This window comes from Corvus cornix, chromosome 10 (genome assembly GCF_000738735.6).
Source record: "Corvus cornix cornix isolate S_Up_H32 chromosome 10, ASM73873v5, whole genome shotgun sequence".
Lineage (NCBI taxonomy): Eukaryota > Metazoa > Chordata > Aves > Passeriformes > Corvidae > Corvus > Corvus cornix.
The window spans coordinates 20027435-20055308 of record NC_046340.1 but is presented as its reverse complement, the minus strand read 5'-3'; the positions used below and the strand labels follow the sequence as shown (position 1 = coordinate 20055308).

General features: G+C 52.5%; 1 protein-coding gene across 3 annotated transcripts; it reads right to left on the bottom strand.

Moving 5' to 3' along the window:
• Positions 1–38: 38 nt before the first annotated feature.
• On the bottom strand, positions 39–27874 carry TRIP4 (thyroid hormone receptor interactor 4). 3 transcript variants are annotated; one of them, XM_039557979.1, is made up of 13 exons: positions 27491–27872; positions 26920–27086; positions 26590–26717; positions 24333–24566; positions 23458–23536; positions 21348–21477; positions 20832–21047; positions 20352–20478; positions 19473–19660; positions 18375–18499; positions 17980–18071; positions 4045–4147; positions 39–280 (listed from the first exon to the last, which is right to left on the bottom strand). In XM_039557979.1, exons 1-13 carry the CDS (start codon positions 27574–27576, stop codon positions 213–215), a joined length of 1743 nt encoding a protein of 580 aa, XP_039413913.1. In that variant the 5' UTR covers positions 27577–27872; the 3' UTR covers positions 39–212. The 3 variants fall into 3 exon arrangements, with proteins under 3 accessions (XP_039413913.1, XP_039413914.1, XP_039413912.1); XM_039557978.1 differs by lacking the exon at positions 39–280 and adding an exon at positions 318–3860 and having other exon boundaries at positions 27491–27874; XM_039557980.1 differs by lacking the exons at positions 26590–26717; positions 26920–27086; positions 27491–27872 and adding an exon at positions 25067–25166.

Below are 27874 nucleotides of genomic sequence, written 5' to 3'. Positions count from 1 at the left end.
CGGGACCTCCCCGGAAGCACAGGGCTGTGGGGCCAGTCTTGGTGGAAACATGTCTCTTTTAATACTTTTGGAATACAAGAGATAAAGCAATACCTAAAAACAATCTGAGATCAGGGATCCATCTTGCACCAGCTTTCCAGAGCTGAGGACCATCCTGGCACCCTTCAGAGGCAGTTGGGTGCTTCATGGGAACCAGTGCTGCTCCCCGGCGCTCACCCCACAGCTTTCTGCTTCATTAACCCCTTCTTTGCTCCCTGATGGATCTTCGCATCCAGCTTCCCTGTAAAGAGGGGATTAAAGAAAAAAAACCCACAACAAACCCTCATCACTCTTTATTTTTAAATGCTATTTGCAATGCAAATGAGCTGGAGGCAGCAAGGTCTCCTAGTTAGTGTGTTCCTGTCACATCCAATTATCCTGCTTGAGGAGCCAGGCGTTTCCAGCCGCCACGGCCTCCCCTCCGCAGGCGCGACACCGGGGAGCCAGGGGCAAGCGTGTCCGATGCGGCCAAGAGACACTGGAGAGGGGGAAACTCAGCGAGGAGGAGAGTAAATTAACATCCAGCACTCGCCTGCCACTACCAGGGGGGAAACCGATCCCTGCGCCTGCCCGCGGGATGCACGTCGACACGTTCCGAGGGAACAACGTGTCGGGGACACGTTTCTCCAGGGTGCGAGGAGAAGCCAGGACTGGGGACAACAAACCCTCAGCTTGGGATGATGGTGCAATGGGCACCCAGTGTGATGGGGACACCTGCTCCACGTGGCCAAGTGCCAGGTTGGTGGTCTCCAAGGCCACCTGCTGCCTTTGCCACCAGGGAAAACCTCAGCCAGCAGCTCCAGTGGGACCTGGAGAAAACACTGCCTCCCCTTGTCCTTCACAGCCCTTGGTGGCTTCACTGCCAGCTCCGCTTTCCCACCTGGGACAGGAGCAGGACACCAGAACATGGGATTTTGGGAAACTCCTGCTGAAGAAGACAGAAGCCAGGCATGGTGATGTGCTGCCTCAGAGGAGCGTCCCTGTCCTCTTCTTCCTGCCCGTAAAAACGCAAGGATGCTCCAGCTCTCCCAGCTCCCAGAGAGACTCTGCCAGCAGCCAGCTCCTGTATGCCACATCTCTCCAGGACTTGCCTTCCTGCTGCTCCCCTGCATCTTCCCATCCTCTAAATGCCAGCATCGTTCTGTCTCCAGAGCTGGGAACAGAGACAGGGCAAGATACACCAGGTTCCAAAGTTCTACTTTGGCCACTGCGCTGGAATCTGCTGGTAAATGCCCGTGTGCTATAAGAAGCAGGTGCTTCTCCAGAGAAAAGGCTCCTAACCAGCCAGTGACCATCACCTTCTGAAACCAAAACTTCTCTGCTAGCTCAACAAAGAGGGTTTGCAGGTCACCATGCCACAGATCCACAAACTGAAACACGGCTTGGAAGACAGTCTGGGAAATCCTCCATCCCCTCGGCCACCTCAGAGAAGACTCCCCCCACCGCCTAAGGATGGGGAAGAAGCCCCCTCCTTGTAATGGCTATTTCCAGTCATTGGCACCCAAGGAGGCTGAGCCAGCCCACCCAGCAGCAGTATGTGAGACTACCCTGTCCCCATGCCAGGGGTGGTTTTGGCAGGAGAAAGGGAGCAAGTTCACGCTCTCTCCATGCTCTGGTCCCCCACCACTGCTACTGTCACCAGGGCTGTTACATTTCAAGTGCCTGCCTGCTTCTCCTGGACCCCAAAAACACTGCGAGGCTCCTCTGCTCTTCCAGCTGGCAAACAGCACACAGCACACAGGTAACCTTTAAGAAAAGGCTAAAAATAGGGCAAAGCCCCAGGGTCCCTTGCTCTTCTGATCAATGATTCAAGGCCTCTCATCTCACACCATGTCCTCTGCTCCTCTGCACTCTTCCAGCCGCTGGCTGTTGGAGGCCGGGTTTTAAGTGATGCTTCAGGGAAGCTTTGCCTGGATTCAAGGAAATCTCCCAGGAGAAAGGCCACGGAGCTTTGTCCTCACTAAAACTACGTGGGGACGTGTTTGGGGAGAGCTGTGCTCCCAGATGCAACACTGTGCCCATCCCTTCCACACAAACAATGACCCTGGCAGCAAAAATCGAGCCACGTTAGGGTTTTTTTCCCATCCCCAGGCTGCTAGAAACAACTAATTTGCAACAGAGAAGCATCCGGATGTCATTGTGGCGAGGTCCATGCTGTTATCTGGCAAGGAAAACTGCTCTGGCTTGGTTTCCCAACAGGACAAACTGGCATTTTGTCATGGTTTGAGCCAGGTTTCAAGGAGACCAGGGCAGCCAGCAAGGCCAGGTGGGGATGTGAGCCGGCACCTTCCCTCTGCTCTGCTTCCAGCTGGGAGAATTAAGCTTCTCACTGCCTGAGATGCAATGCCAGCTTCTATTAACACAGCGCCTTGCGCCGATGAAAGGTCAAAGGCTTCCCTGCTCCTTCCCTAGGCTGTCACAAATATCACCCAGACGGACCATGTCCCTTCCGGGAGGTGAACGTGCAGCTCCACAGCCCCCCCGCGCTGCTCCTGTGACAGCTCCTATCGGGATGGAGGGCAGGGAAGGCAGGGCCAGCAGTGGGAGTGGGAGCACAGGCAGCCGCCAGCACAGCCAGCTTCCTTCCAGGCTGTTAGACTGATCCTTCTCCAAGCAGGAAAGTGTCACAACACAAAGGAGATGAAGTGACAGATGGGGAGGGGACCGGCAGCACCTGCACCCGGCGAGGCAGACGCGCAGGAGCCGCATGGCAGCTTCGCCCTCTCCCACCCACGGCTGGACAGAGGCAGAGGCGGGAGTGAAGGGGCACGAGTGAGCCTGGCGAGAGCAAAGGAGAGGTTAAAACAAGGGAAAAAAAGGATGCAGTGGCTGCACCAGCACGCAACGGCCACAAGGCTGTTCTCCCACAGCCAAGACGTTTGCATTCTCAATAACTCCTGCCTGCTCACTGGCACTGGGAATAACCCATCCATGGGGAGGACTGTGCCACAAGCAGGATCTGAGCACTTGCAGCTCTCCAAGCGCTGGTCTCCACTGGCTGAATGCACCTCCCAGGTGCTGCTCAAAAAGGCAAGGAAGAAACCAAATGGTTTTGCAGGAAACACCCTAACACCCAACTGTGGGAGAAAGGTGCTTCTTGAGCAGCCTCAAAGCCAACAAAAATAGCCCTCTGCTGTGCTTCACAAAGCCCTTATTAACCAGTCCTGAGAAATCCCAACACTCCTGAGCCCCAGGTACTAGTCCCAAGGATCCATGTGCAAAGGAGGGAGATCGCCCAGTTGTCAGTTCTGCTGAATAAACAGCCAAGACTCTTCCTGCTTCTGCTGCTTTTAGCCCGTCAAATTAATTTTTCACATCCCCTGCAAGCGCGTGCGGTGCCTTCCCCGGGCTGTGTGGTGGGGAGGCTGCTAATAAGGACGGAGCTGACTGCGGGCTCCCCAGCTGCCGCATCCCTCCTCCATCCTTTTTATAGCAGCGGGCAGGAATAACTGGCAGCCTGCGGAGGGGCTGGTGGCTCGTAAAAGGGACTAACGACGCTGGCAAGTGGAGCGCGGACAGATGCTGCGGCGCTTCCCCGTGCGCTCTGCCAGGGCATCCCATCCCACCGGCCTGCGGATGGGGAACATCCATCTGGCCCTGCAGCTCTTGCTGTTCAAACCCTCACTGTCCTCAGGAGCAAGAGGGTGATTTGGAACTACAGGACACGGAGGTTGCCAGGATCTGCCTGGGCATCGCTGCACCGACTCCTATCCTGATCCAGGCCGATGCCGGCAGCGGATCGGCCACCGACACGAATGCTCTTTGACTCCCCCAGTGTCTGCAGAGGCAGGAAGAGGCACGCATTTGGAAGGAAGCAACATCTGGGGAAAGGGGAACCGAAGACAAAAAAAATATTACAGATGTATTCGAGCCATTAAACAAACACCTCCAGATCAAAGAGCAGAGGGCAAAGGTTGGGAACTCATCTGGCAACGGCAAGCTGGGGTGGCGAGGGGAGCCGGCTCTGAGGGCCAGGGGGGCATCTGGGGAAACTTTACTACTTACAGATTTTGTGTTTTCCTTTGATGGGAAACTTCAGAACCATCTCCTGGGGATTAGTGCAGATAAAGACAAATGGAGACCCAGACTCCTGGCTCAGGTCCGGATACTGTGAAACACGGAGAGACACAGAGAGCAGAGTCAGAGCAGCTGTGTGGGTACAGAAAGAGCTCAGTGGGCAAGAACAGAGGGATCTTAGCCAAAACATGGGTTATATGGAGGCTGTACCAGCTCAGACTAAACCACTTCAAGAACTTTCAATGAAAAAACCCAAACAACTTCAGGTTTGGGTCTTACTCTGCAAGCCCCTTGCTCAGCCTCTTCCCACCGCACCTCTGCTGGTGCTTGCTGCCTCTTTGGATCCGCTCACCCTGGGTGTTCCCAAAACCCCCTCAGCCCCCTTTAGCACCGACCTGTGTTACCCCTGTGGTTTCACACTTGATTTAGGATGATCAGAACCCTGGGGTGTTGACAGGGAGGCGGTCGGGGCCCTGCCATCACCAGCCCACCTGTTCACTGGGACAAGCAAGGGACAGATTTTCAGCCTGATGCATCCAAGACTCAGCTGACCAGAAATGTGGGTCTTCCCACCAATCCCTAACTAGTCATGGACAGCACACCAGCACCTCAACCAGAACAACCTGCCAAACCCAGCCTGAAATGACCACCAGAAGGGTGGCCACCATCAGCTGTCCCAGCTACGGACACTTCCCCAAATGTTCCCCACAAAGCTCAATCCCGAACACAAGGATTTGAGATTTGGAGAGCGTGTCCTCTGTCCTGCTGTGGGACACACATCCTTTGACATTCACTCGCATCTAAAGGGTGAGCAACACACCTGCTACACACCCAGGCGATGGCTCAGAGAGGCCAGCTCAGGGCCGGTCAATGGAGGGATTTTACCACATTGAAGACATGGGGGAATTTTATAGAAAGAGAATAAACAGATTACAGAATCACAGAAGCATTTAGGTTGGAAAAAGACCTCTAAAATTTTTTCTCTCATTAACCATGTGGGGAAAAAGGAGAAAAAACCCACTCCATGTGGGAAGCACACCAAGATCCTGGCTGGCTGCAGCTCAGCCTCTCTGGCATTCAGAGGTGAAATGCAAAACAGTCATAAAAAATGTATATCTCAGCTCTCACCTCAGATTGTCCATGAGCTGCAGAGCTGGTGCTGACAGGCGCTGAGGCCAGCACATGCCACGAGAGTGCTCCAGCCCAGGAAACCCTGCTCAAACAGACTGCGGAAGTGGTTTTCCTTCCATGGGAAAACTGCCTTCTTTTTTTTCCTGCTCCCCTGCCTTCCTCGAGCAGATCCATCAAGGCTGCTGGAGGGGACAGGATGCCAGACCAGATGGAGCTGCGTGTCCTGGCAAATCCCCCATTTGTTACTAACAAATGACTCCTAGGCCGAGTGTTTGAAAAGCTCTCACCAACCTGCCAAGATGAGTTTGGATTTGCCCTGGAACAGCTGGGCACAGCGAGGGAAGCAGGGAGCAACCCGCTCTCCCCACACTGCAGCAGGGTTTGGCAGCACTGCCAGCAGTTCAGGGAGACTTACAGAAGCCCAACGATGGGATTGGATCAATCAGCATTTCCAAGCCCTCTCATTTCACAACAGCATGTAAGAGCTGTGCACTGAGTAACAGAGATGTACAAGCACTCAGCTGCTCCACGCAGCTCCGTGCCGGGGAGGAGGAGCCGCGCCGATCCGCATCGCGCGCCGATGCCCCACTGCACCGACCCGGGCTTGGACAGGCTTCTTCCTCTCCGTTTTTTTTTTGGCTGAGTCACCTCACTTGACTTGCTTCCACTGCTGCATGCCCATGCCAAGGATTTTCATTTCCCATCTGCAGGGAAGGAGGATCTTGGAAGGTTAGGAAGAGCCAATGTGAATATCCCCGGCCAACACCTGCAGAGTGTGAAATGCTGGCACCGCTTTGTCGCTCTCGGCATCACACGGGTGACTGGTGGCACCTCCATGGCTGGAGGACCTGAGGACAAGCACGGCCTCCAAAGGCCACCCAAACCTGGCTGCAGAGGTGATCCATCCCTGCTCCCCTGCACCTGGTTCAGCCCATGGCTTCTTCAGCCAGGTGGGGCAGCCAGGACGGGTGTGTTGCAGAGGTCCTGCTGCTGGAATACAGCTGCTTCCCAAATCCCCTCAGCCACCACCTCCCAGGTGGACCTGGACACCACCATGTCCCCCTCACACCCTCATCCAGGGAACATCTCCCAGACAGGCATCAGCAGTGAAAGCAATAGCCAGGTCGGTTTCTCCACAGACAGCTTTCATCCAAAACCAGGATCAAGCCTCCAGCTCCAACTGTTCCAGCTCAGTCTGATCCCAAGGCCAAGGTGGATGCCACAGCTGTGACTTGGATTCCCGCTGCCACACCACAGCCTTTCATCTTTGCTCCCAGGGTGCCTTTCTGTCTGTGAGCCAAACCCCTTCATGTCCCACATTTTAAAAAGCTTTGGTCCTTCCCTCTGGCATCTCACTCCCAGGAGGTAGGGGAGGAGCCCCTCGTCCAGCCACTACATTTAAGGCTCCCTTCTTCCCCCAGTCCCTTCCATGAGGACATTCCATTCATTCATCCCACAGAATTTAGGAAGCTCCACTCTCAGCGGAGACGATGCCACCAAGACACCAAACAGGTCTGCCTCCGTCACATTTTCCAAAGCTGCCCAAGTTTATGTACCAAAACTTCATTTCTCACTGTTTCTGCTGCGAAAGGTCAGTCAAGTCACTCTACTGTGTCTGCAACGCAGGAAGTGTAGGAGACGGAGAACAAATTTATTCCCAACTACTCCACCCCACAGGCAGCCCATCATCACTTCAGCAAATCTGAGCTTGGAATAAAAGCCCAAACCCCACAGCTGGTGAGGCAGAGTGAGAAGACAGAGCATATCCTGTCATACTGGTCAGGTTGGACGGGGCTTGGAGCAACCTGGTCTAGTGGCAGGTGTGTTTCACCCTATGGCAGGGGGTGAAATGAGATGAACTTAAAGGTCGCTCCCAACCCAAACCAGTCTGGGATTCTGTGATCCCCAGTAAAGACGATCTTCAAGAGCAGTTTTTCAATTAAGAGGTGAATTCAGAGGGAAACCATGCTCCCTCTCTTCCAGAGACCAAGAATCAAACCCAGCCAGGAGTCTGATGGGGGATGTCCCTTCTTGAATTCAACAGCACGCATCGTTCTCATCTTGGAGTGTTCCTAAGACAGGTGCTGGTACTCCAGGCTTTACACTGCCTCTACCTGGAAGCAACTTGGCATTTAGGGGAAGGTGGATACAACAGACACAGTGCAGAGGCCAGATTATCCCTCAAGAAGGAGCAAACCCACCCTCCTCCAATCCTGCAGATGAGCAGGGAAGCTCGAAAGAGAGGGGTTATGCAATGCAACTACAGTGTGAAAAAAATGATTCAGCCTCCTTTCAGACCTTCTGCCATCTTGTAGCCGGCTGGTGACAAGGCAGGTGGGAGGCCAGTGGGCTCTGTGGGCTGCAAGCAGCCGACATGGCTCACCAAGAGCTGCTCCTCCCACTGCTTCGCACCAATACCCCACAGACGCGCTCCACACACGGCCTCCACGCAACCACTGCCCCCCCTGCTCGTCCCACCTCTCCAGCTGGGCTTCAGCTTGCTGCTAACAGGTTTGGAAGATCCCGGCTGTGAGGAGATTAGGTGGGAGGGAAGAGAAAAGCAGAGCTCAAGGCAGCTTAACACCCGCAGGAAGAGCTCGAGGTTAAATGAAGCTGGAAAAGGGAGCTGAGCACAGGGCTCCTCCGAAAACCGGCCACCAGACTCACCCTCACACCAGAGCCAGCGCTTTGAACGTGTATTAAGTGGCTATCAGATGTCCCCAATAGCCACCCAGCTCAATCTGCAAGCAGGGATAATTGCTAATGAATGTTCCCTACACTTTGTTTTCGCCATCCCTCGTCTCCCATCACCAGCTTGTCACCACCAGGAATAGCAGCAGGGCTGCCAGCCTCCCGCTCCACAGCCCACAGCAAAAGAGCAAAGGAGGGGACGAGCCAGCTCAGAGCCAGCAGAGACACGAACCCACCTTCTCTGACATCTGAGAAAAAAAATTCCTGCTATATTCCCCCCCCCACACACCAATCTGTTAATTTTTTTTTTTCCCCAATTTAGGTAAAGCCTGCAGCAGGATGCCAGGGCCATGCAGGCTCACCCAGCATCACTGGTACCAACGCAGCATTTGGGACCCTTTGCTCATCCTGATTCCATCTCCACAGGAGAAAAAAACATGGAGAAGGACCATCCCAAACCCCTCCACTGCTGCACCCCTCCCCAATAAGCTGCGCTGGCTTGAACCCAACTGCCGTGACCCAAAGGCAGAGGAATGGAAAGAGCAGAAGGAAAACGTCCTGGGGGGAAGCCAAACCGTCACTAACGAGATGAGCTCTGCTCTGGTGCATCCGAGGCAGGAACAAAGGCACCGCGTGCACGGAGCAGCAGCTCTGCGCAGCACAAAGCCCGAGCGCTCCCGGCAGCTTCTTTAGCGACCCTCCAGGAGCATTCTTGCTCTCATTAAGGCCTCGGGACACAAAGGGGTGGGAATAGCCCCAGTTTCACACACAGCAGCCTACGGAGCCCCGAAATGCAGCCTGAGCTCTCTGCTTTCATTGCCTCGGAGCGCACATCCCGGTTAGCTGGAGTGTGGCGGAGAATTGCACGCTGGAACCTGTGGTCCTTCCCCTGGTCACTGCCACCCTCTCCATCTTACAGCTGCCGGGGGCACCAGCAGCGAGGAGATGCTTGCAAGGTTCATAATGGAAAGGGGTGAATCATTTTCCTGGCGTGGCTCCTCAGTGAACAACAGGGAAAACACGGCTCGCTCTGCCAGGCAGCGCCGGGCCAGGACACCCGCTCCAGCCTTCATTTCCCTGCTGCTTTCCAAGAGCTTCAGAATAAAAGAGGCAGCACTGGAAAGCAATGCTGTCTGGAAAGAATAAAAGCAAGCAGAGCCCATGTGTTGGCAACAGAGTTCACCATAAAATGCATTCAAAGGGGAAAAAATCATCCTGGTGGAGGCAGCATCCCCTCCAAAAGAGCGGGGCTGCTGGAGCCAGCAGTGGCAATAAATCGGCTCCTCCCAGCAGGCAGAAACACACACTGGGCTCTTCCTGGGTGTTGGAGACACCCCTTGGCCACATGCAAAAAGAGGAGTGGGATGCAAGGGATCCCCTGGGAGCCCAACTTCCTTCACCCCGTTTTCTTGGTGATTTGTGGGACAGGCGGATCCGCTCTTCTTTCATGCCTCATAAGCTCCACTGCTGTCAGAGCAACGTAACAGGTAATTAACTACTAAACAGCCATTTTCTCGTTCTCTCCGGAGGGAAATTGCTCACCATCCAGCTAGAAAATATTTCTTCAGTGGTTTGCAAGAGCAAAAAGAAAACGGGCAGCTTTTTGGGAGTGACGGGGGTGCTGCGGCCAAACAGGGGCACTTGCAGCAATTCCTGCACCATGAACACATGGATCCAGGAGAAAAGAAGCCATCAAAAATGAGAGACGATGCTTAACTGGATGTGGGTGCCACTGTGCCCAAGCCACGTCTGGCTTGTCACTTTTCCAAGGAGAGGCGTTTAGGAGCATCAGTTCCCTGTCGGTTGTTCTGACAGCAGCAGTCTCCATCATCTCTTTACAAGGACATTCCCTTTGGGGAATTATCCAGCCAATTTTCCCAACACAGCCTTCACCCCGAGTGCTCCAGGGCACATTCACCCAAAGGTGACGCCCAACTGCGAACAGCAGATCCAGGCTTACCACTACTGTGTCACCTCCTGACTCAGCCCTCCAGTCCTGGAAAGCACTTGCAGAGCACCTCAAAGCTTCGCTCCGAGCTTTGATCCCCCTCATGACACAGTCTTGCATCACACTTCCAACTCTAAGCACGTTCTCAAGTACCATCTTCTAAGGTCATAGGCCAACCAGCCTTTGGCCCATGAGAAATGTAACATTTTCCTAAACAGAAACCCGAAAGCAGATCCAAGTTTCTAGAAATGCCAAATTTTCTAGCTTGAGGCAGAAACATCCAGAACACGCACCCAAGGAACACTACAAGCTGTCCTTGGCCATGGAAGAGCTCGGGGATGCAGCAGAGCTGCTCCACACAGAGGCTGCGTTAGCAAAGGGATACACAATCCAGATCAACGGAACGCGAAAAGAAGGAAAAAAAGCAGGATCACAAAGAAATCCAAACAAAAGCCGTCAGCCAAACTTTTGTTTGAAAGCCTGTCAGGTCTAGACTGCAACGTGTGAGGAAGGAACAGCTCGAAACCACAGCTGCTAATGGTTATGGATTTGGCAATCAAAATGTCTTTGTTAAAAAAAAGAGAAAAAAAGTTAACTGCCTGACTATTGAGGTTACAAACCGCAGCCTTGATGCATTGTTGCAGTCAACATCCTCCCTGCTGTTCCTGAGCGCTTACAGCTGCTGCTGGCAGCTCGTGTGCTGGCACATGCTCCCTGCACCAGGATGCACAAGGAATTTTGCGAGCCTGCCTTCCTTTCCCCTTCTTCCCACCACAATGCCTGGCAGCCCTCGGCTGCTCTGCCCCTCGCACGCCTGGCTGGTACGCAACCAGATCCAGGCACAGCAGGCTGGGATCGCCGCGGGATCCTTCCCCGGCCGGGCGGATCCATCCGGTGGGTGTTCTCCACCCCCAGCCCAGAGCCCGGCTCTCATCGTGGTGTTCCTACACCACAGGCTGTACTTTGATTTGAAGGGCAGGGGAAGCAATTAAAACACACTAACTAATAACAGGACTTTGAAATGTAGATTTAAAATTCAAACTTGCGCTGGTGCACTCGGAGCAGTCTGCCAGGGCTCCAGGAGACCCAGAGGGCCCAGCGGTGCCAGCAACAGCCGCTGCATCCCCCAGCTCTCCCTGAACCGGCGTCGCAGGACCTACAGCCACCAACACCCTCCTAAATCCCAGCCCAGGACAACACCCGCCCATGGTAAACCCTGGAAGGGCTGGACATGTTTATAGAGCGCCTGACGACCGGTTCAGGAGAAACTGGGTGGACTTGGAAAAATATTTGGGAAGGTACTAGCTGAAAGAGCTGTTTTCATCCCCCCGTGCCAAGGGACAGCAGGGGCAGGGCTAAGCTCAGCTCCAACGCGGCCCCGCCGCCCGCACCATCGGACAGAGCCGGCAAAGAGAAGGGAAAAGCGATGGGGAGGAGGAGACAAGGGGAACCAGGGCACCTCGTGGATCTGCGCCTGGCGAGAGACAGTCAGACTTCAAGCAGCTTCACAAAGTCCTTTCATAACCAGAGCTGGGAAGCACAGGGGTAGGACACGCAACCAAGCTGGAGAACCCAAACTTTGGGAACAGGCCCTGCACACCTGTGTCCCTGCCCTGGTTCCCGAGGGCAGCTGCCTCTCCTCGTGCTGACCCTTGCTGCTGCTCCCAAAGGAGGTGCGATGCCAGCAGCTGCTCCCAGGATTGATTCAACCCCTCAAACGGGATGGGATTTCTCACAGGACCAGGAAACGCATCGGAGCAACCGGTCTGTTCAGGGTTAGGAAATCAATGACACACCAACAAAAGCTTAAGCAAGCAGAGTCCTTGGGCACTCTACATGTACTGTGGAGGTTGTATTTTGCAGCTGACACATCATTTGGGGTCACCATGGAAAGGGTGGTCACGGCTCAACCTGGACTGGGAGGCAGTGGGGCACCTGACCTGGGGCTCCAGGTCAGTTTAATCTAACCCTCAGTTTCAGGACTAAATAAAACCCAAACACTGAGAAGACAGCAACTATCAGTGACCACATCTGAGAGAGGGAAAAGGCCCTGCCAGCTCGTGAGTAGTTTGCTGAAATGGTAGCAGAGGCGAAGTCCACAGTCATCATTAATTAAGTCATATGCTTCAGCCTTGGCTTCGCTTTCTCCCTTGGGTCTAGGAAACCAGAGGAGAGGGCAAGCAGGCCTCTATCATTCGATTTCTTTGGCATGCTAATGCATTCCTAAATTAATCATCATCAAGTGACAATCTCTCCTTCATCTTAACAGCCTGAGCAGTGGCCTGAGCAAACCTGCTGGCTTATGCAAGGCAGCTGGAGCCTCAGAAGAGCCTCTGATGAAAACCAAAGCACTTCCCATATGGAAAAACTCCCCCATCTCTTACCGTCTCTAATCCAAACCAGCTGCATTCCTGCTCTGCTCCCAGAACCACGAATCAGGGGATTTTGTGGGGTGAGAACCTGAATTAAAGAGATGCATCACCCTGTGAGCCAGCTTAATGCCTGACACCACTGGATCTGGCATCTGGCTACACAGAAAAGACAAATTCAGCTCAGGAGAACGCAGGGACCTGTGAAGTTCAAAGGCCTTTCATGGATTGCAATCATTAACGGCCACGTAGACTGCTGCAGAAGGAAGGATATCTGACCTAGCTAAAAATCCTTCACTGGGAGAGGTGCCTCAGGAATGAGAAGGCAAACATCCCGGTGGTGGAGGCGAGGAAGGTGCCAGGACAGCCACAGCACCACACAAACAGGCATTTGTCTCACTCGGAGCCTGCGCTAGGAAACCTTTCCTTCAGGGACTGGGTCCTCATAAAAAGTCTCTATGCATTTATACTGTTCTTAGAAGTACACATCAATGTCTGTGTTTGTGTTTCGCCCTCTCATTAACTCCTTAGGAGAATATTCCCAGAGGGCTATTGTTCCTTTATTTGGAGATAATCTAAACAAGCACCTTCTGGAGTCTAAATATAGAAAGCCTCTACCCTTCTTCACTCCTGTTTGAGAATCTAAAGTGAGTCCTGTACACTGGGCACCTGAGTCTCATTTTTTTTGTTGCTCTTTTCACCAGGGAGGGAAGAGGAGGCCAAGAGTTTAAACCCAAATTTCCTGAGTGAGAAAGCTGGAGCCTATTTAAATAATAGTTGCAATCTCATGGCACAAAAATAACTTCTACGTGTTTCCCTGTGCAGATTTAGGACACTAAGTGATCACCTAGAAATGAAAAATAAACACTTAACTCCCATCAAACATAATTAGCCAATATTTCAGCCCAGCATAATAGCTCCATCCAGATATTGGCATGAGTGTGTGTCTGCACTCAAAATAAGCCAAACACACCTATCAACCACCAAAACAGCAGCAGGAAACGCTCTTTTTTCAGTTAAATAGTCTCTCAGATCAAAGTCATTAGCAAAATGAACATGGACTTCAGAGCACATGGAAATGGCATCAGTGTAAACACTTCCCTGCTGGCTTTAGTCCTGTGCCAAGCCCTGCCTGCCCCATCCCACAGATCCCAAGTGGGCGCTGCTGAAGTCACTGACACCTCGTGCAGGAAAACAAGGGCAGCTCCTTGCTCTGCCCAAGGTGTCGGTGACGTCAGCCCCGGAGCAGGGAAAAGCCGTAGCGAACGCTTGGATCTCCAAGGGGGAAAAAAAGTTTCCAGGTCACCTCTAGCTGAAAAGTGTAACAAAGGGATCATTCTGGTCTTGAGCAGGGCTTTTTGGGCTGCTGCCAGGGAGAGAAGGAAATGAGCCCAGAATGTACTCTGAGGAGAGGCAAGATGTGCAAAGCTCAACTGGAAATCCTGAGATTTCAGAGGGATCTCCAGGCACCCGGCAAGCAGGGCCGAGTTCAGGAAGCAGCTCCTGCTTCGCTTCTCTGCAAACAAAGCAGGTGACACTGGACACCTGGGCTGGACCCTCCTACCTGAACACAACTTCTGCTGCCAGAGCAGCTTCAAGCCAAAGATCACAGCTCTGAGCAGTAAAATGTGGTGTAAATAACCTCTGACTGGAAGAACTGCTTTATTTTCCATGTGGGAAAGAGGCCCAGAGGAGCAGATTTAACTAGTTCATGCAATAGGCAGCACAGCTGAGATTAGGGTACCTGACGTGCCACTGATCCTAACCCCAAGGACATCTCTACTCTTCCTCTGCTCCCTGCCACCTCCAGCACTCCAGATCCTGTTCCATCATCACTTCCCACACGTCCTCAGGATCTGCAAACCATCTCAACAACGTCATTTGGGCCTCAAATGCCGCAGGTAGGTCAGAGGAAGGTAGGGCTGCCCCCTCTGAGCGATGATGAAAGGCCAGGCTTACATGCGCAGTAAAAATGTGGATAAAAAACCCCTCCCTGGTCATAATGCAAGAGCTCTGGCAGGGAATGGGCCTGACTCTGCTGGGGCAGCATTGCTTAATTTTGGTTTTTTGAGCACAAGTGTAAAAAAAAATTAAATTAAATGAGGGTAATGATAGAAAAATACCAGCAGGGTGCTGCAACATCTTCATTAGCAACCCGAGAGAGGATGCAAACAGCAGGGAAATTAAATCTGCAGACAGTGCTAAACAGGGAGTGGGTGACAGCAGTGAAAGGGCTGAGAGATAATGGAAGAGTCACAGTGGGGACAGACCACAAAACCATGGAATCACAGATTGGATTGGGTTGCAACAACCTTAAAGCTCATCCCATTCCACCCCCTGCCATGGGCAGGGACACCTTCCACTGTCCCAGGCTGCTCCAGCCCAGCCTTGGGCACTGCCAGGGATCCAGGGGCAGCCACAGCTGCTCTGGGCACCCTGTGCCAGGGCCTCACCACCCTTACAGAGAAGAATTCCTTCCCAATATCCCATCTAACCCTGCCCTCTGGCAGTGGGAAGCCATTCCCCCATGTCCTGGCACTCCTTGTCCCCAGTCCCTCTCCAGCTCTCCTGGAGCCTCTTTAGGCCCTGCAAGGGGCTCTGAGGCCTCCTCAGAGCCTTCTCTTCTCCAGGTGAGCACCCCCAGGACGAAGAAAAACAGGTCCAAGACCAGGAAGAGTCTCCCTTGCCTATGGGAACAAATAGTCACAAGAGTCAAACCAAGCTCCTGTGGCTGCCAAAAAACACTGGATCACCACCAAAACACCATGAGCAAGCCAGGAACTATTTCATCCTCGGGAGGTTGGTATAACCTGCAAGCAAGGCTCGCCCTGCACTTGTGAAATGATTTCTTCTGGAACATGCAGGAGCCTCAAACAGGAGGTGGTGAGGAGGAGAGGTGTGAGTCAAAGCACAGCGCCTGGAAAAGCTCCACAGTGGCTCAGTCCCCGAGAGGTCTCTGCTCTGCATCACCTCCCCTCGCCTGCTCACACATTCCTTGAAAATATCCAATGTTTCTGCACGCCCTAAGTGGTGAAAAAGCATCATGTTTCCTTGCCTCTGTCCCTGAGCTACAGGGAGTCTTTGCACACTGGGAAATGGCTGGATCACAGTGCTGACGCTGCTGATGAACCCGGGCTGAAACACCCACGTGAGCAACAGGAATTTCTTATTCCCAGCGAGACCCAACTTGGATTTCTGAGCTGGTGCTGCACACTTTGTCATCTTGCTGACATTTGCAATTAAACTCAGCTCAGCTTCCTTCAGATGCACTTGCTGCTCCTGAGAACCCACAAAACCAGACATTTCCTCAGAAAGGCTCAGATCTCTGGATTTAAGCTCACAAGCGAGGGAAATTAACGCTGCTTAAAGGAATCCTGGGAAAAACGGACAAAACCACCGTAAAAAGGCAGGAAATTAGGAATTACAAGTAGTTTGCAATACAGAAACAGCAAAAAGCCAGAGAAATGCAACCCAGGAAGTGCCAGAGCATTGAGGAGAAAGGGAAATCTGTGATTAACAGGTTGGATAATGGTGCTCCTGGAATACACTGCTCTGTCTCCAGTGCCTCTGCAGCCAAGCAGTGCCAGCAAACTGGGAGGGATTTCCAGAGAACGTGGCTAATTGTGAGGGTCCTCCATGGGAAGATTAAAGCTAGCTACCTACAGCACAATTCCCAGATCAGAGATGCTGTCACAGCCATTCTACCAGTGCCTGAAGAACACATCCACAAAGGAAGAGGAGGGATTGTGACAGACAGAACAGTGCTTGTAAGAGACCAGGATCTATTTTTCCACCACTGTTGCAGACAGCAGAAGACGGACAGGAATCTCCACTGAAGCCCAAACTGCAAATCAGTGGATGCTACAAAAGAAAATCCCTACAGTGGCCTCAGTGTCCCTTCCTCTCTCTCTCCCACGGCTTGTTCCCATACAATGCCAAATACTCCTGTAGGTTTCATGGTATTCCAGTCCCAAAGCTCCCTCTGCTGCTCATACTCCAACCTCTCTGCCTTCCTCCTGTGACTAACAGACACAACCTCACCAGAAATACAGTCTCTGTCTTTCCAGGCATCTCTCCCTGCTAAAAACCTCACAGGGTCTGGGAAAGCCAGAGGAGCACTCCTGCTGCCTCTCCAGCTCATCACAGCAAGATCATCCTGGTGGATTCCTTCCCAAAGAATCCGTCTATTCCACCTCACAAGATGGTCATGGTCCACTATCAAGCCCTACATGGTTTGGTGATTCCCACCAGACCAAACCTGACATACACAAGGGGCAGTGGAGTGAACAAGGATGAAATGGGATCAGGAGCAGCTGTGCTGTGCTTGGTGCTAAGTGCAGGTTTTTAAGTCCATGAACCACACCCTGAGGAAAGCTCCTGCTCCAGATTTTGGGCATGGAGTCAGTCACAGCATCAGACTCAGGCCTCAGGAGGTCTCCCAACCAAAGCAGGGCCAACACTGAATTCAGGTGAGGCTGCCCACGACTTTGTCTTCTTGGGTCTTGAAAATCTTCCCAGGTGAAGACTGTCCAACCCCTTGGGCAATGCCTGCCCCACTGCTGGGCCATCCTCATGGTAATTTGTGTTCTTAAGCCACACTGAACCCTCCCCTATCAATTTATGACCCTCCCACCGTGTATGTCAGCACGCAGCCCGGCTCTGTCTCCCAATAATCTCCTTGCAGGAAGTGAAGATCTCTCTGTCTCCTGCCTCTCCCCACAGGGCTCCAGCCCCTAACCACCCTTGGAGTCTCCATGGGATTCGCTCCAGTTTAGCAACAATTTTGTGGTGACCCAAGTATTGCAGATGTGGTTTAACCAATGCAAAGAGGAATAATCACTTCTACTGGCTACGACTCCTCTGGGATTCGTGCCTGCTCCAGGACAGCAGGTTAACAGATACTCTCCACTCTAACTTTTGGATCCAAGGTCATCAGGTTAGTCAAGCATAAGTTTATCCTTAGGAAAATCCACACTGGCTATTCCTAATGTCCTCCTCCTCCACGTGCCCAAAACTGGCTTCCCAGAGTAATCTCTCTACGAGGTTCCCAGAGACCAAGGTGAAGCTGACTGGCCTGAAGTGTCCAGATCATCCTTCCTTCTCTTTCTAACCACAGGTGCAACAGTTACCAAGGGTCCTCTCCTGGTTTCCATAACCTTCCCAAGGCAAGAGTGGCCTCACAAGGCCACTTGCCAATGCTCTCAGCACATCTGGACACACACCATCATCACCCATGGACTTGCATGGGTTGAGATTTCTCAAAAGACTCCTGCTTCTAGCCTTGCTTCTCTACAGCTAGTCCTGTGGCTCTCCTGTCCATCCTCCCTGCTGGGAAAGAGTTTACCTCCTCCCACAGCTCCTCCTCCAGGTCACTCAGTGCCCCAACCAGGGCACAACACTCACCAGCTAGGCCAGTGTGACACCACCAGCGAGGCCACTGTGACCTCCAGCTCCTGGAAGAAGCACCAGGCAGATCCAGCAGCTACAGACCACGATCCCTCTGCAGGGGCCAAGCCCCCTCTCCTATAGCAGGGCAGTCAGTGCTGCCGGCACCACAGGGCAGGGACAAGGTCCCATGGCACAGCACCACCACTGCTGCAGTTTTCCATGCTGTCCTGAGTTGCCAGGTCCCTTCATGTCCTCTGCCACACAAATCCCTGCAACAACTTGTGTCTTCTCAACACCATCTAAAATTTCCACTCAGTGTCTTCTCCAGAGGTGAGTTCCACCACTTTAAAAACCCGCTGGTAATGCAAGCCTGGAAAGGTTCATTTCTGCACTCACCTGCTCCTGAAATTGCTCTTGTGATAAACAATCAGTCACGTCCACACAGCCCAGGAGGCATCCTGAGGGATAATCACTTGGAAATTCCACATCTGCAGCAAAAGAAACATCTCTTCAGGGAGCCCATATTCCCACACACAGCTGGGATCTTCCAATCCCCAGGTGCCCTTCCCTCTCCTCCAGGCACCTCTACTTTCTGAGGCACAAGAACACATACAGCAATTTCAACACTTTTGTGTGCCTTTTCCGGGTCAGGATCTTCCCCATGAAGGACTAAGGCTGGGAAATTTAATTTTATATCTAGCTTTCCCTGCTCAGCAGAGAGGGATTTCTGACACTCTCATTACGTAGCTCAGTGTACCAAAGCATTCCAAGAACCAGGGAGAGGAGTTCACCTTTCCGGAGCAGCATTCTGTAGGTGGCCTCCAGTTCACAGATTTCCTGAGGGGAAGGTCTTTTAGCAGTAGCTGCAATCCATAACCTCCCTCGATGAGAGGTGTACCAGGTCCTGCCCTCCACCCTAAAGAACAGAGGAAAATTTAGGACTAAAATTCCAGCAGAAATCGCCCACATGGACAGATTTTTCACTCAAACATAGTCAATTCCTGCTGCTAAGCTTTGCCCTGATTATCCCAACTCAAGCAACGTGTCAGGACCACAAAGAAAAGCCGAGATAGGCAAAAAATAATGTCACAAATAAAGCAGAGCGTGTCCTCAGGGCTTTAGAGGACATCAATCCCCAGCAGGGCCAGCAGAACACATATGCAGGACAATGTCTCACAAAAGTCCCTTACAAGCTCCCAAAGTCACACAGAACAATCAAAGGAGCAATAAGGCACTAGGTCTCTGCATGGAGCAGAGATCCTGGGATTCTGCAGCTGTACCAGAGTGGCTGGAGCATCCCCAGAACACCTGGATGCAGGATCGGGGCACACTAAGATTTACAGCATCTTTAGCTTGGGAAGTGAAAAAGCTCCACTCTCCAAAATAAGAAATGTGGTGAAGGGAAAAAAAGGCTGAAGAAGATTTTTTGTTCACTATTAACAGTAGGAGCTTCTTTTTGTAACCCAATTCCCAGCCCAGAGGGGGAAGGTAGTGGCAAGGGCTGGCTTTCTTTTAAACAAAGCCTGGTGCCACTGTTGCTTTCTTTATCCTGAACAAAAAGCCAGAACATATTTCAAGTGATTACCTTATTTGCTTTTCAAATTCCACACAGGAATGCCCCAACTATAGCAGTGAAATCTCAGCCTCTCTCTACATTCACCCACTGTGAAGAAACTTGTCCCTTACAGGTTAGGTACTATCCCAAAAAAAAAAAGAGGTTCTCCAGCTCCTCAAGCCATCATTGCACTGGAAGAGGAAGCACAGCTTGCACACCTGGAGCTATCACAGGTATCAGCTGTTGCACAGAACCAGTGGGTCCAGAGAGACCCTCTGAGGAACACAACTTCCCACCTTCCCTGTGGAGCAGGAGCTGCCTGGGATACCTTCACCTTTTGATTCCTCTCACAAGCAAGGAAGCCCAAGGCTGGTGCAGGCTGAGGCACCAACCATCATCCGAGATCTCCTGCAGCTCTCGGTCCTGAATCCGCAGCCTGCTCCGCTCCAAGCCAGACTCACTTCCAGCCTCCATGGAATGAATGGTTTTCCTTTGTGGGAGCAAACCAGTTTGGTCCACCCACTTGAGTGTTCAAAAGAAAACAGGGAAAAGGTTAGCACCTCTCCAGGAATAATGTGTATCAAGTGCAAATCCTATTTGAAGTTTTCCTTCATTTATGACCTTTATGCCCTTTCGAAAACGGGAATCTGGCAGAAAAGGCCTCATAAAATAGAGCCGAAAGGGTGACACAGCCTTAGGCTGACTCTCAGAAACTCTTCTGCTTTCCTGAAAAGCAGGTGGGAGGCTAAAACTCCAATAAACCAACCCACCAGGAGCAGGGCATTGGCAAACCTTCTCTATCCCAAAGTGGGATGGTCAGTGAGGGACACAGGGGAGGAAAGAGGGAGTGAAAAACAAGGGGAAGCAGGGGGAATGGCTTCCCACTGGCAGAGGGCAGGGTTAGATTGGATATTAGGAAGAAATTCTTTACTGTGGGAGTTGTGAGATGCTGAAACAGGTTGTCTAGGGAAATCACCCCATCTCTGAAAGTGTTCTTGGCCAGGCTGGACAGGGCTTGGAGAAACCTGGTCTAGTTGAAGGGGTCCCTGCCCATGATACGGGATGGAATGAGATGGTCTTTAAAGCCCCTTCCAGCTCAAACCATCCTGTGATCCTTTGGGGCACTACAGACGTGCTGGAAGTGACAATTCTTCAGCTCAACTCTCCCAAAATTAGTCACTACTCTGGAATAAACCCCTGAAGCCCCACTGACCAAAGGAGCAGGCTGGAGGAGACGGGGATTCACCAAAACCCCAGAGTTTGGTGTCATCTCTGCCCTGGGGCTCCCGGCTGGCTCGCTCAGTGCACCACAGCTCATGGCCTCGATGGTCTCATCCAGTCTGCAAGCACAAATGAGAGGAGTGAACATTCCCTGCTTCCCCTGGAACATCTCCCTTCTCCCCACACACTCTGACCCAAAGCATTTTTTGCCCCATTCCCCCCAGCTAAATGATTTCCTTGCTCGGTCTGATTTCCAGTTTGAGAAGTCAACTGCTCGAGTCATTTGAGCTCAAGTCATTTGAGCTCTCTACTGCAGAAACTCAGCTTGGTGTGCATTTGAGCTGAATTGGTTCTGTTGAGACAGGCCTACTGCAACACCTGTTTCCCAGGCAGCTTTAACAGGCATATCAGACCCCTCTCCAGAAGGATTTGCACCTCCTTGCTCTCGGGCACGCTGCCAGCCCTCACGCACTTGCTGTGGTACTCAGCCATGTTGTTGTCCTCCTCCAGGATCTGCCTGCCAGCGAAGTCGATGGTGATTTTCTTGGCAAGCCGAGAGGCGTGGCGCAGCTCCCGCAGCTCCTGCTCCCTCTTCTGGAGCGCTTCCCTTTCCTGCTTGGAGAGCCACTGGTTGGAGTCCGTGGCAAAGTAATCCGACTCGTCATCAATGACCTGGGTGCGACGCACGCTGGGAGAACAACCCCCACAGGAGAAGATGAGCACAGTGGGAGCATGGCAGAGCCCCAAACCCACCCTCCAATCTGCTCCTTTCCCATCTCTCTGGAGAGCGGGACTGTCGGGACAAAAAGCAAGGACACCCAAACAGGATCCATTCCAGAGACTCGCTCTTGTCCCACCAAATGCCATAGTTCAGGTGTCTGTGGCTGCAGTCTGGGCTTTAGAAGGAATTCCCAATATTTTGGCTAAAGGCACCTCACCTGCCAGGTCACTTATGCTATTCATGACACTCTCCCACCTGGTATCCTACCTTGTTCTGTCAAATTCCAATAACTTGTCTTTGTGCTTCACAGCCATCTCCAGGCCTGATTTGAGTCTCGCTTCCTGGCGAGGCAGCAAGCCTTTGCTTATGGCATCCAAATTCCCTGAATTTTCAGCACCTGAGACACAAAACAAACCACAGCTAAGCAGCCAGTGGGTTAAAGCCATTTGGGTGGGCCAGGCTGCAGAAATGCCCCCTAAACCAAATGCCATCCCAGGAGCTAAAAGTACAGCTTCGTAGCAAGATCAGCATCTTTCCAGGGAGGTTGAAGCCACAATTTTCCCTCAAGCCCATTTCACAGACTCCTTCCTCCAAAGAGGAGGAATCACTTGAATAACACAGTGACAAAGTCTGGGTAGAGTTTAGGGAGAAGCTCTTGCTCTTTGGTTCTCTTTCACCCTTCCCTAACAATTCGGGCGGTCAAAATTCCTCCCATCGCCAACCACAGGCCTCGGGTCACAGAATCATGGAATGGTTTGGGTTGAAAGGCACCTTAAAGCTCATCCAGTTCCACCCCTTGCCATGGGCAGGGACACCTGCCACTAGCCCAGGTGTCCAGAGTGCTCCAAGCCCTGTCCAACCTGGCCTGGAACACTTCCAGGGACGGGGCAGCCACAGCTGCTCTGGGCACCCTGTGCCCGGGCCTCACCACCCTCACAAAGAGGGATTTCTTCCCAATATCTAATTAAATTTCTCATCTTTTAGTTTAAAAACATTCCTTCTTGTCCTATCACTATCTGCCCATTTAAATAGTCCCTCTCCCTCCTTTTCATAAGCCCCTCTAGGCACTGGGAGGGGCTCTAAGGTCTGGAGGCTTTTCTTCTTCAGCAACAACCCCTGCTTTTTTAGGAGTCCCCTCCTAAAAGCCAAACCCTCCCCACATGTTGTTACCCCCAGAAAGAGCCTCTTGCCCAGGACAGATTCCAGAGAGACCCAGAGCCTTCTGCTGCTGTTTGTGGTCCCCACAAACAATATTCTATCCTGACACACCACACCAGGTTCCCCAAACCAGCTGTTTCCAGAGATGGAGAAATCTATTCCCAGCATACGCTCTTCCTTCTTACCCCTCCTGGCAAGGGGCCCAAACCCAACCAAACAAACAACAGGGAACAACCAGAAAAACCCACAAAAGGTTTGAACCAGAGCCATGATGGAACAAACCAGTGTATTTCACCATACTGGGAAATGCCTTTGTTTCAGGGAAACAATTGCCTGTATTTCCCTTTGGTCGCTGATCCGTAATTGTTATTCCCAAGACAAACAGCAAACCACATTCCAGCATTTTTACACAGATAACAAAGCAAGAGCTGGCAGGGGCAGGAGGGAAGAGAGATAAAACAAGTAAGAAAAGGCATCCTGAAGTACACCAGCATGTGTATGGGAAGGACAGAACAGCCTGGCTGGTGCTCTCAAGGACTTCCATCCTCATGCTATCTCCACAGCTCTAAGGAAAAGCCCAGACCTGGAGTAAATATTTCCCCCCCACACCTGGAGTAACTACCTCCCAGTTCTTCAGCAAAGTGTATTTTCCAACCAGGAACACCATGACCTTGGCTGTAGTTCAGCTAAACTCAGACAAACATCCCCACAATGCACAGGTCTTCGCTGGGACACCGGGTAGTATTTCCTCTTGCTTTCCTTGGCTCTGTTCCTATTTTTAGCTCCCAAGATAAGCGTGAGACAAGAAGAGCCATTAGGAAATATTAACCACCACCTCTCTAAGCCCAGCAAATCAGACAGCAGCACTTCATCTTCCACAGCACACATTCCAGAGGAGACTTATCCTAATTTTCAAGGACTGCTACAACGATCCGGTTCATGTGATTGATTCTGGAATGCTGAAGGAGCAGCCTTGGGGCCTCAGGGAAAGGACAGCACACGCTGCCATTTGACACTCGCCACTGCCACCTCTGCTGAAGCCCGGGAATGCTGCCGAGGGCTTGCAGGAGAATCCAAGGAGGCAGCTTCAATCCATCCCTTCAACGCCTACCACAGACACAGGGCAGCAATGAGGCAAGAGGCTCAGTGAAGCCTGAAGGAAATAATGCACACAAACCATTCAGATTCATTCTGTTCCAGGTATGGAATTGCTACTGACCTGCCATGAGCTTCTTCAGCAGCTTCTGGCTCTTGCTGGAGTCCCGCTGAAGAATGTCCTGCTCTTCTTTAGTGCACACCTGAGGAAAAGAAGGAAATGAAGGCTTGGGAAGGACATCACATGGGAAGGATGTCACAGCTTGACCAGTTTCAGAGCCCTGGACAACAGTTCAGGCTGTTTAAAGTGGCAGTGACAATCCACACCTCCTTTTCTTCCCCACTGACACGGGGAGAACCCTGGAAACTCGTTGTTTACTAAAAGAGAAGTGCAGAGTTTGGTTTCTCCCTGTTCTGTGGGTGGACACGTTGCTGACTGAGCTCAAAGGACAAGAGATGAGCTCAGAACCATCCCAGGCAGAACCACAATCCTTAACTTGGAGGTTTTCTCTCCTTCTTGGCCACTGGCAGTTAAACTGATCGTTCAAAATAGCAACCAACCTGCTCTAAAACATTTTGTTCTACCCAACCAGTATTTTCCTCTCTCATGAAGAGGAATTTCCTCTCACCTGCCATCAGTAACTTGCCCTCTTTCTTCAGAAGGTGCCCTTTGAACTGAATCTGGGTGTTAACAGGTATCCCAAAGGATCCACACTGCACAAGAGTTGAAGGAAAGGCAGGACACTGCTCCTGACAGGGCGAGCAGGGCTGTGCCCGGGATGGGGCTGAAGCCTTGCAGAGATTTTGGACACTGGTGTGACCCACAGCAGACTGCCAGAAACCAGACAAGCTCCAAAGCCATGTAAATTACGAGGGAAACCTCCCAAGAGGTTCTTTCCTCCCCTACTTCAGAGCTCTGCAAGAGGAACTTCCACCTCAAGGGCTGCTTCAGCCACCTTCTGCAGGTCCAAGCGGGGCAGTGAGTGCCTGGTTACTCACCAGGGCCCCGCAGAACAGGCAGGGCCCCGAGCCCTCCTGCTCGCAGACGATGCGCCCGCACTCCAGGCAGTTGTTGATGAGCCTGTGCTTCTGGCCCAGGCACTCGCAGGCGTGGCGGCCCGGGATGAGCACGGCCAGCCTGTCCTGCCCCTCCCTCGTGTACAGGCTGACGAACTTGGGCTTCTTCTTGGAGGAAATGCTACTGCTGCCGACTCCACTGCTGCTCTCCTGGGCCTGGGGAGGGAAAAACAAACAAACAAACAAACAAACAAACTGTGCTCCCAGTGCAGCACTGGCAGCAGAGAGCGAGTGCTGACCCCTGGGCAGGCCGGGAGGCTCAGACAAGTGTTCTGCTGCCTCACTGGAATGAAACTTGGACCAGACCCCAGACCGAGCGGAAAGACAAGCTCAGGCCTGCCAGAAAAGCCCCAAGGAATCCAAACAAAGCAAGGACACCAGGATGCACTCAAAGTTTGCCACCCGTGCCAGCTGGAGCTGCTGGGATTTGGGCAGCCAGCGCTGCTGTCCACGCTCCACACCTGCAGGAGAGCCTCACACACCTCCTTAACAGCTCCAAACAGCAGCTCAGCCACTCCCAAGGCTCATTTCCAAGGATTATTTAGACTCCTTGTTTGTAGCTGTGCACCCTGTATGTGCCTGTCCCCAGACACAGCTGGTGGTGGCACCAGGGCTGCTGCATTCACAGCCATGTCACCTCCCAGCAGCTTCCCCACCTGGCACAGCCACCTCAGCAGAGGTTTCCCACGCAGGAAGGTTCAAGTACTGAGCTGTAAAATAAATTCTGCTCCTCCTTCTATGATCTGGCCTCAGTGATTTCATGATCCACCTCTGAGTTTCAGTCTGGTTTAGTGACAAGCAGATGCAGCATTTCCAGTCCCCCCAGTCTTAGTGCCACTGCCAGATCCAAACACTGCCACTATGAAAGAAACCCAAAACGAGATAAAGGGACTTTGGCAGATCCTTCTCACTTGTTTTTTTAAATTTTAATTAAGTTAGAAGGTAACTACAAGGAAATGGAACATCACTGTCCGTTTTTAACCCTCCAGTTCAAAAATGTGGCATTTTATCCTATAAACACTTTTACAAACACTTTCAGCCTCTGCAGCCTCCCTGCTCCAAAAAGTTCCATTCAAAAACACGGATTCAAGTTCCACTCCTTACTCAGGAATAGCAGCATTTCTCGGGGTTCAGTGTTTCTATGCTCTCATTCCACAGTTTCTTTCTGAAGTATTTCACTTGCCAAGTGATGCTTTAATCAGCATGACTGGGAATGTTTAAATACAGCAGGAAAGGATGCTCTAACCACTTGGTGGCTTCAATTCCCCACCCTCATATCTGACTTAAAGAAATACCTTTTATTCCTAAGTACAGCCTCGACTTCTTCACCTGCTCTCTCCCTTCAGGCTTTCTGGGAGAAGAAAAATCTATGCTGGCATATTTGCTACCTGATGATTATTTTACTCCCAGTTATAGACACAAACAAACACAACCTTTCACCCCAGCCTGGATATCATAGAAACATGGAAATGGTTAGGTTGGAAAGGCCCACCAAGGTCACAGAGACCCATCATTAACTCTCTCTCCTTTCCTCTCTCTCTCCCTTCCTCCTTTTCCCTCTTCCTCCTTCCCTTCTTTCCTTCCTCCTCCCTTCCTCCCTCCCCAAGTGCCCCATCCACAGGTTTTTTGAACACTTCCAGGGATGGTGACTCCACCACTGTCCTAGACAGCCCATTACAGTATTTGACCACCATTTCCAGGAAAATTTTTTTCCCCAATATCCAACCTAAACATCCCCTGGCACAACTTGAGGCCATTTCCTCTCATCCTGTCCCTTGTTTCCTGGGAGCAGAGCCTGACCCCCCCAGCTGTCCCCTCCTGTCAGGGAGTTGTGCAGAGCCACAAGGTCCCCCCTGTGCCTCCTGTTCTCCAGGCTGAGCCCCTTTCCCAGCTCCCTCAGCTGCTCCTGGGGCTCCAGACCCTTCCCCAGCCCCGTTCCCTTCTCTGGACCTGCCCCAGCACATCGCTGTCTTTCTTGTGAGGGGCCCAAAACTGACCCCAGGATTTGAGGTGTGGCCTCACCAGTGCCCACCAGCACATCCCAGTCTGACATGTCCTGGACACTCATTCCCACTTTCCAGTCACATCTTTACCAGTCTCTGACATCCCCTTTACCCAGGCCCCAGGTTCCAAGCCTTTCCAGTGACCCCCAGCCTCCCTGGTACACCCCCACACTCACTTTGGCCAGGTCCAGAGGGGTTTTCACCTCCTCCCCGTGAACACTGGGCTCGGTGTACGCCGGCGTCTCCTGCTTGTTCCTCCCTTTGCGCTTCCCCTTCTTCCCTTGGTCCCCAGCCCGCAGCACTTCTGGAAGTGTGAGCAAGCACAGAGAGGATGGCTCAGTGCCAGCAAGAGAAAGATGTCCCTGGACTCCACTTGGTGACTGAAAAGGGGCTTTAAACTGTCCCGACAATCAGGAATGGGAGCAGTGTCCAAAGAGGGATGCACGGCATGGTTTTAACCACAATAACCAGGTTGATCGGAGAGCTTTCCACCCTGCACCACTCACCGTCCTTTTTCCGATACACGGGGAAAGGCTCGGAGGGCAGCTGGGCAGATTTCCTCCACCTGGCCAGCAGCTCTTCCACAAACCAGCTCTTCTTCCCTTCAGTGCCCTGAACGAGGTCAACAACGTACTCCCGGATCTCATCCTCGTTTGTGATCGACAAGATGTACCTACGGGGGGCCGGGTGGATAAAAAGGGGTGAGGGGCGGATGTCCCGAGGTCTAGTCCAGTGGTCTCATCGCACAGGTGTGTCATTTATCCACAGTGTGTCATTTATCCACAGTATGTCATTTATCTCTCGTTTTCGGATCAGGTTTCTGTGGAGACCGTGGTAAGACCGTGGCAGGGGGTGGAACGGTGTCAGCTTTAAGGTCCCTCCCAACTAAGAGCAATCTGTGATTCTGTGACCCCACATCCCCGCCCCGCCACTTCCCCTCCCCAAATCTTCACCCGAGCGACAACCCCGGGCACAGACTCCCGACAGCTGCTCTGACACACCCCGTTTCCTCCGTGCTGGACCGACGAGCCCCTGCCAGAGGGCAGAAGGGCCCCGCCCGGCCCCGACGCCGCTCACCTCACCACCTCCTCGCCCACGTCCAGCCCGAAGTCGCCGCGCAGGTGTTGGACGCACCAGGCCAGCAGCGCGCTGGGCGCCGCCATCTTCCGCGGGGGACGGGAAACGGCGCCGCACCGCCCGACACCCTCCGCTTCCCTTCCCTTCCCCCCGGGAACGCGGCCGCGGAGCGACCGTTCCGTAAGCGGCTCACAGAGTCCGGGAATAGTTTGGGAAGGAAGGGGCCGTAAATCCCATCCACTCCAACCCCCGGCACAGGCAGGGACACCTCCCGCCAGCCCAGGTTACCCAAGCCCCGTTCAGCCTGGCCTGGAACACTTCCAGGGATCATCCAGGGGCAGCCACAGCTGCTCTGGGCACCCTGTGCCAGGGCCTCCCCACCCT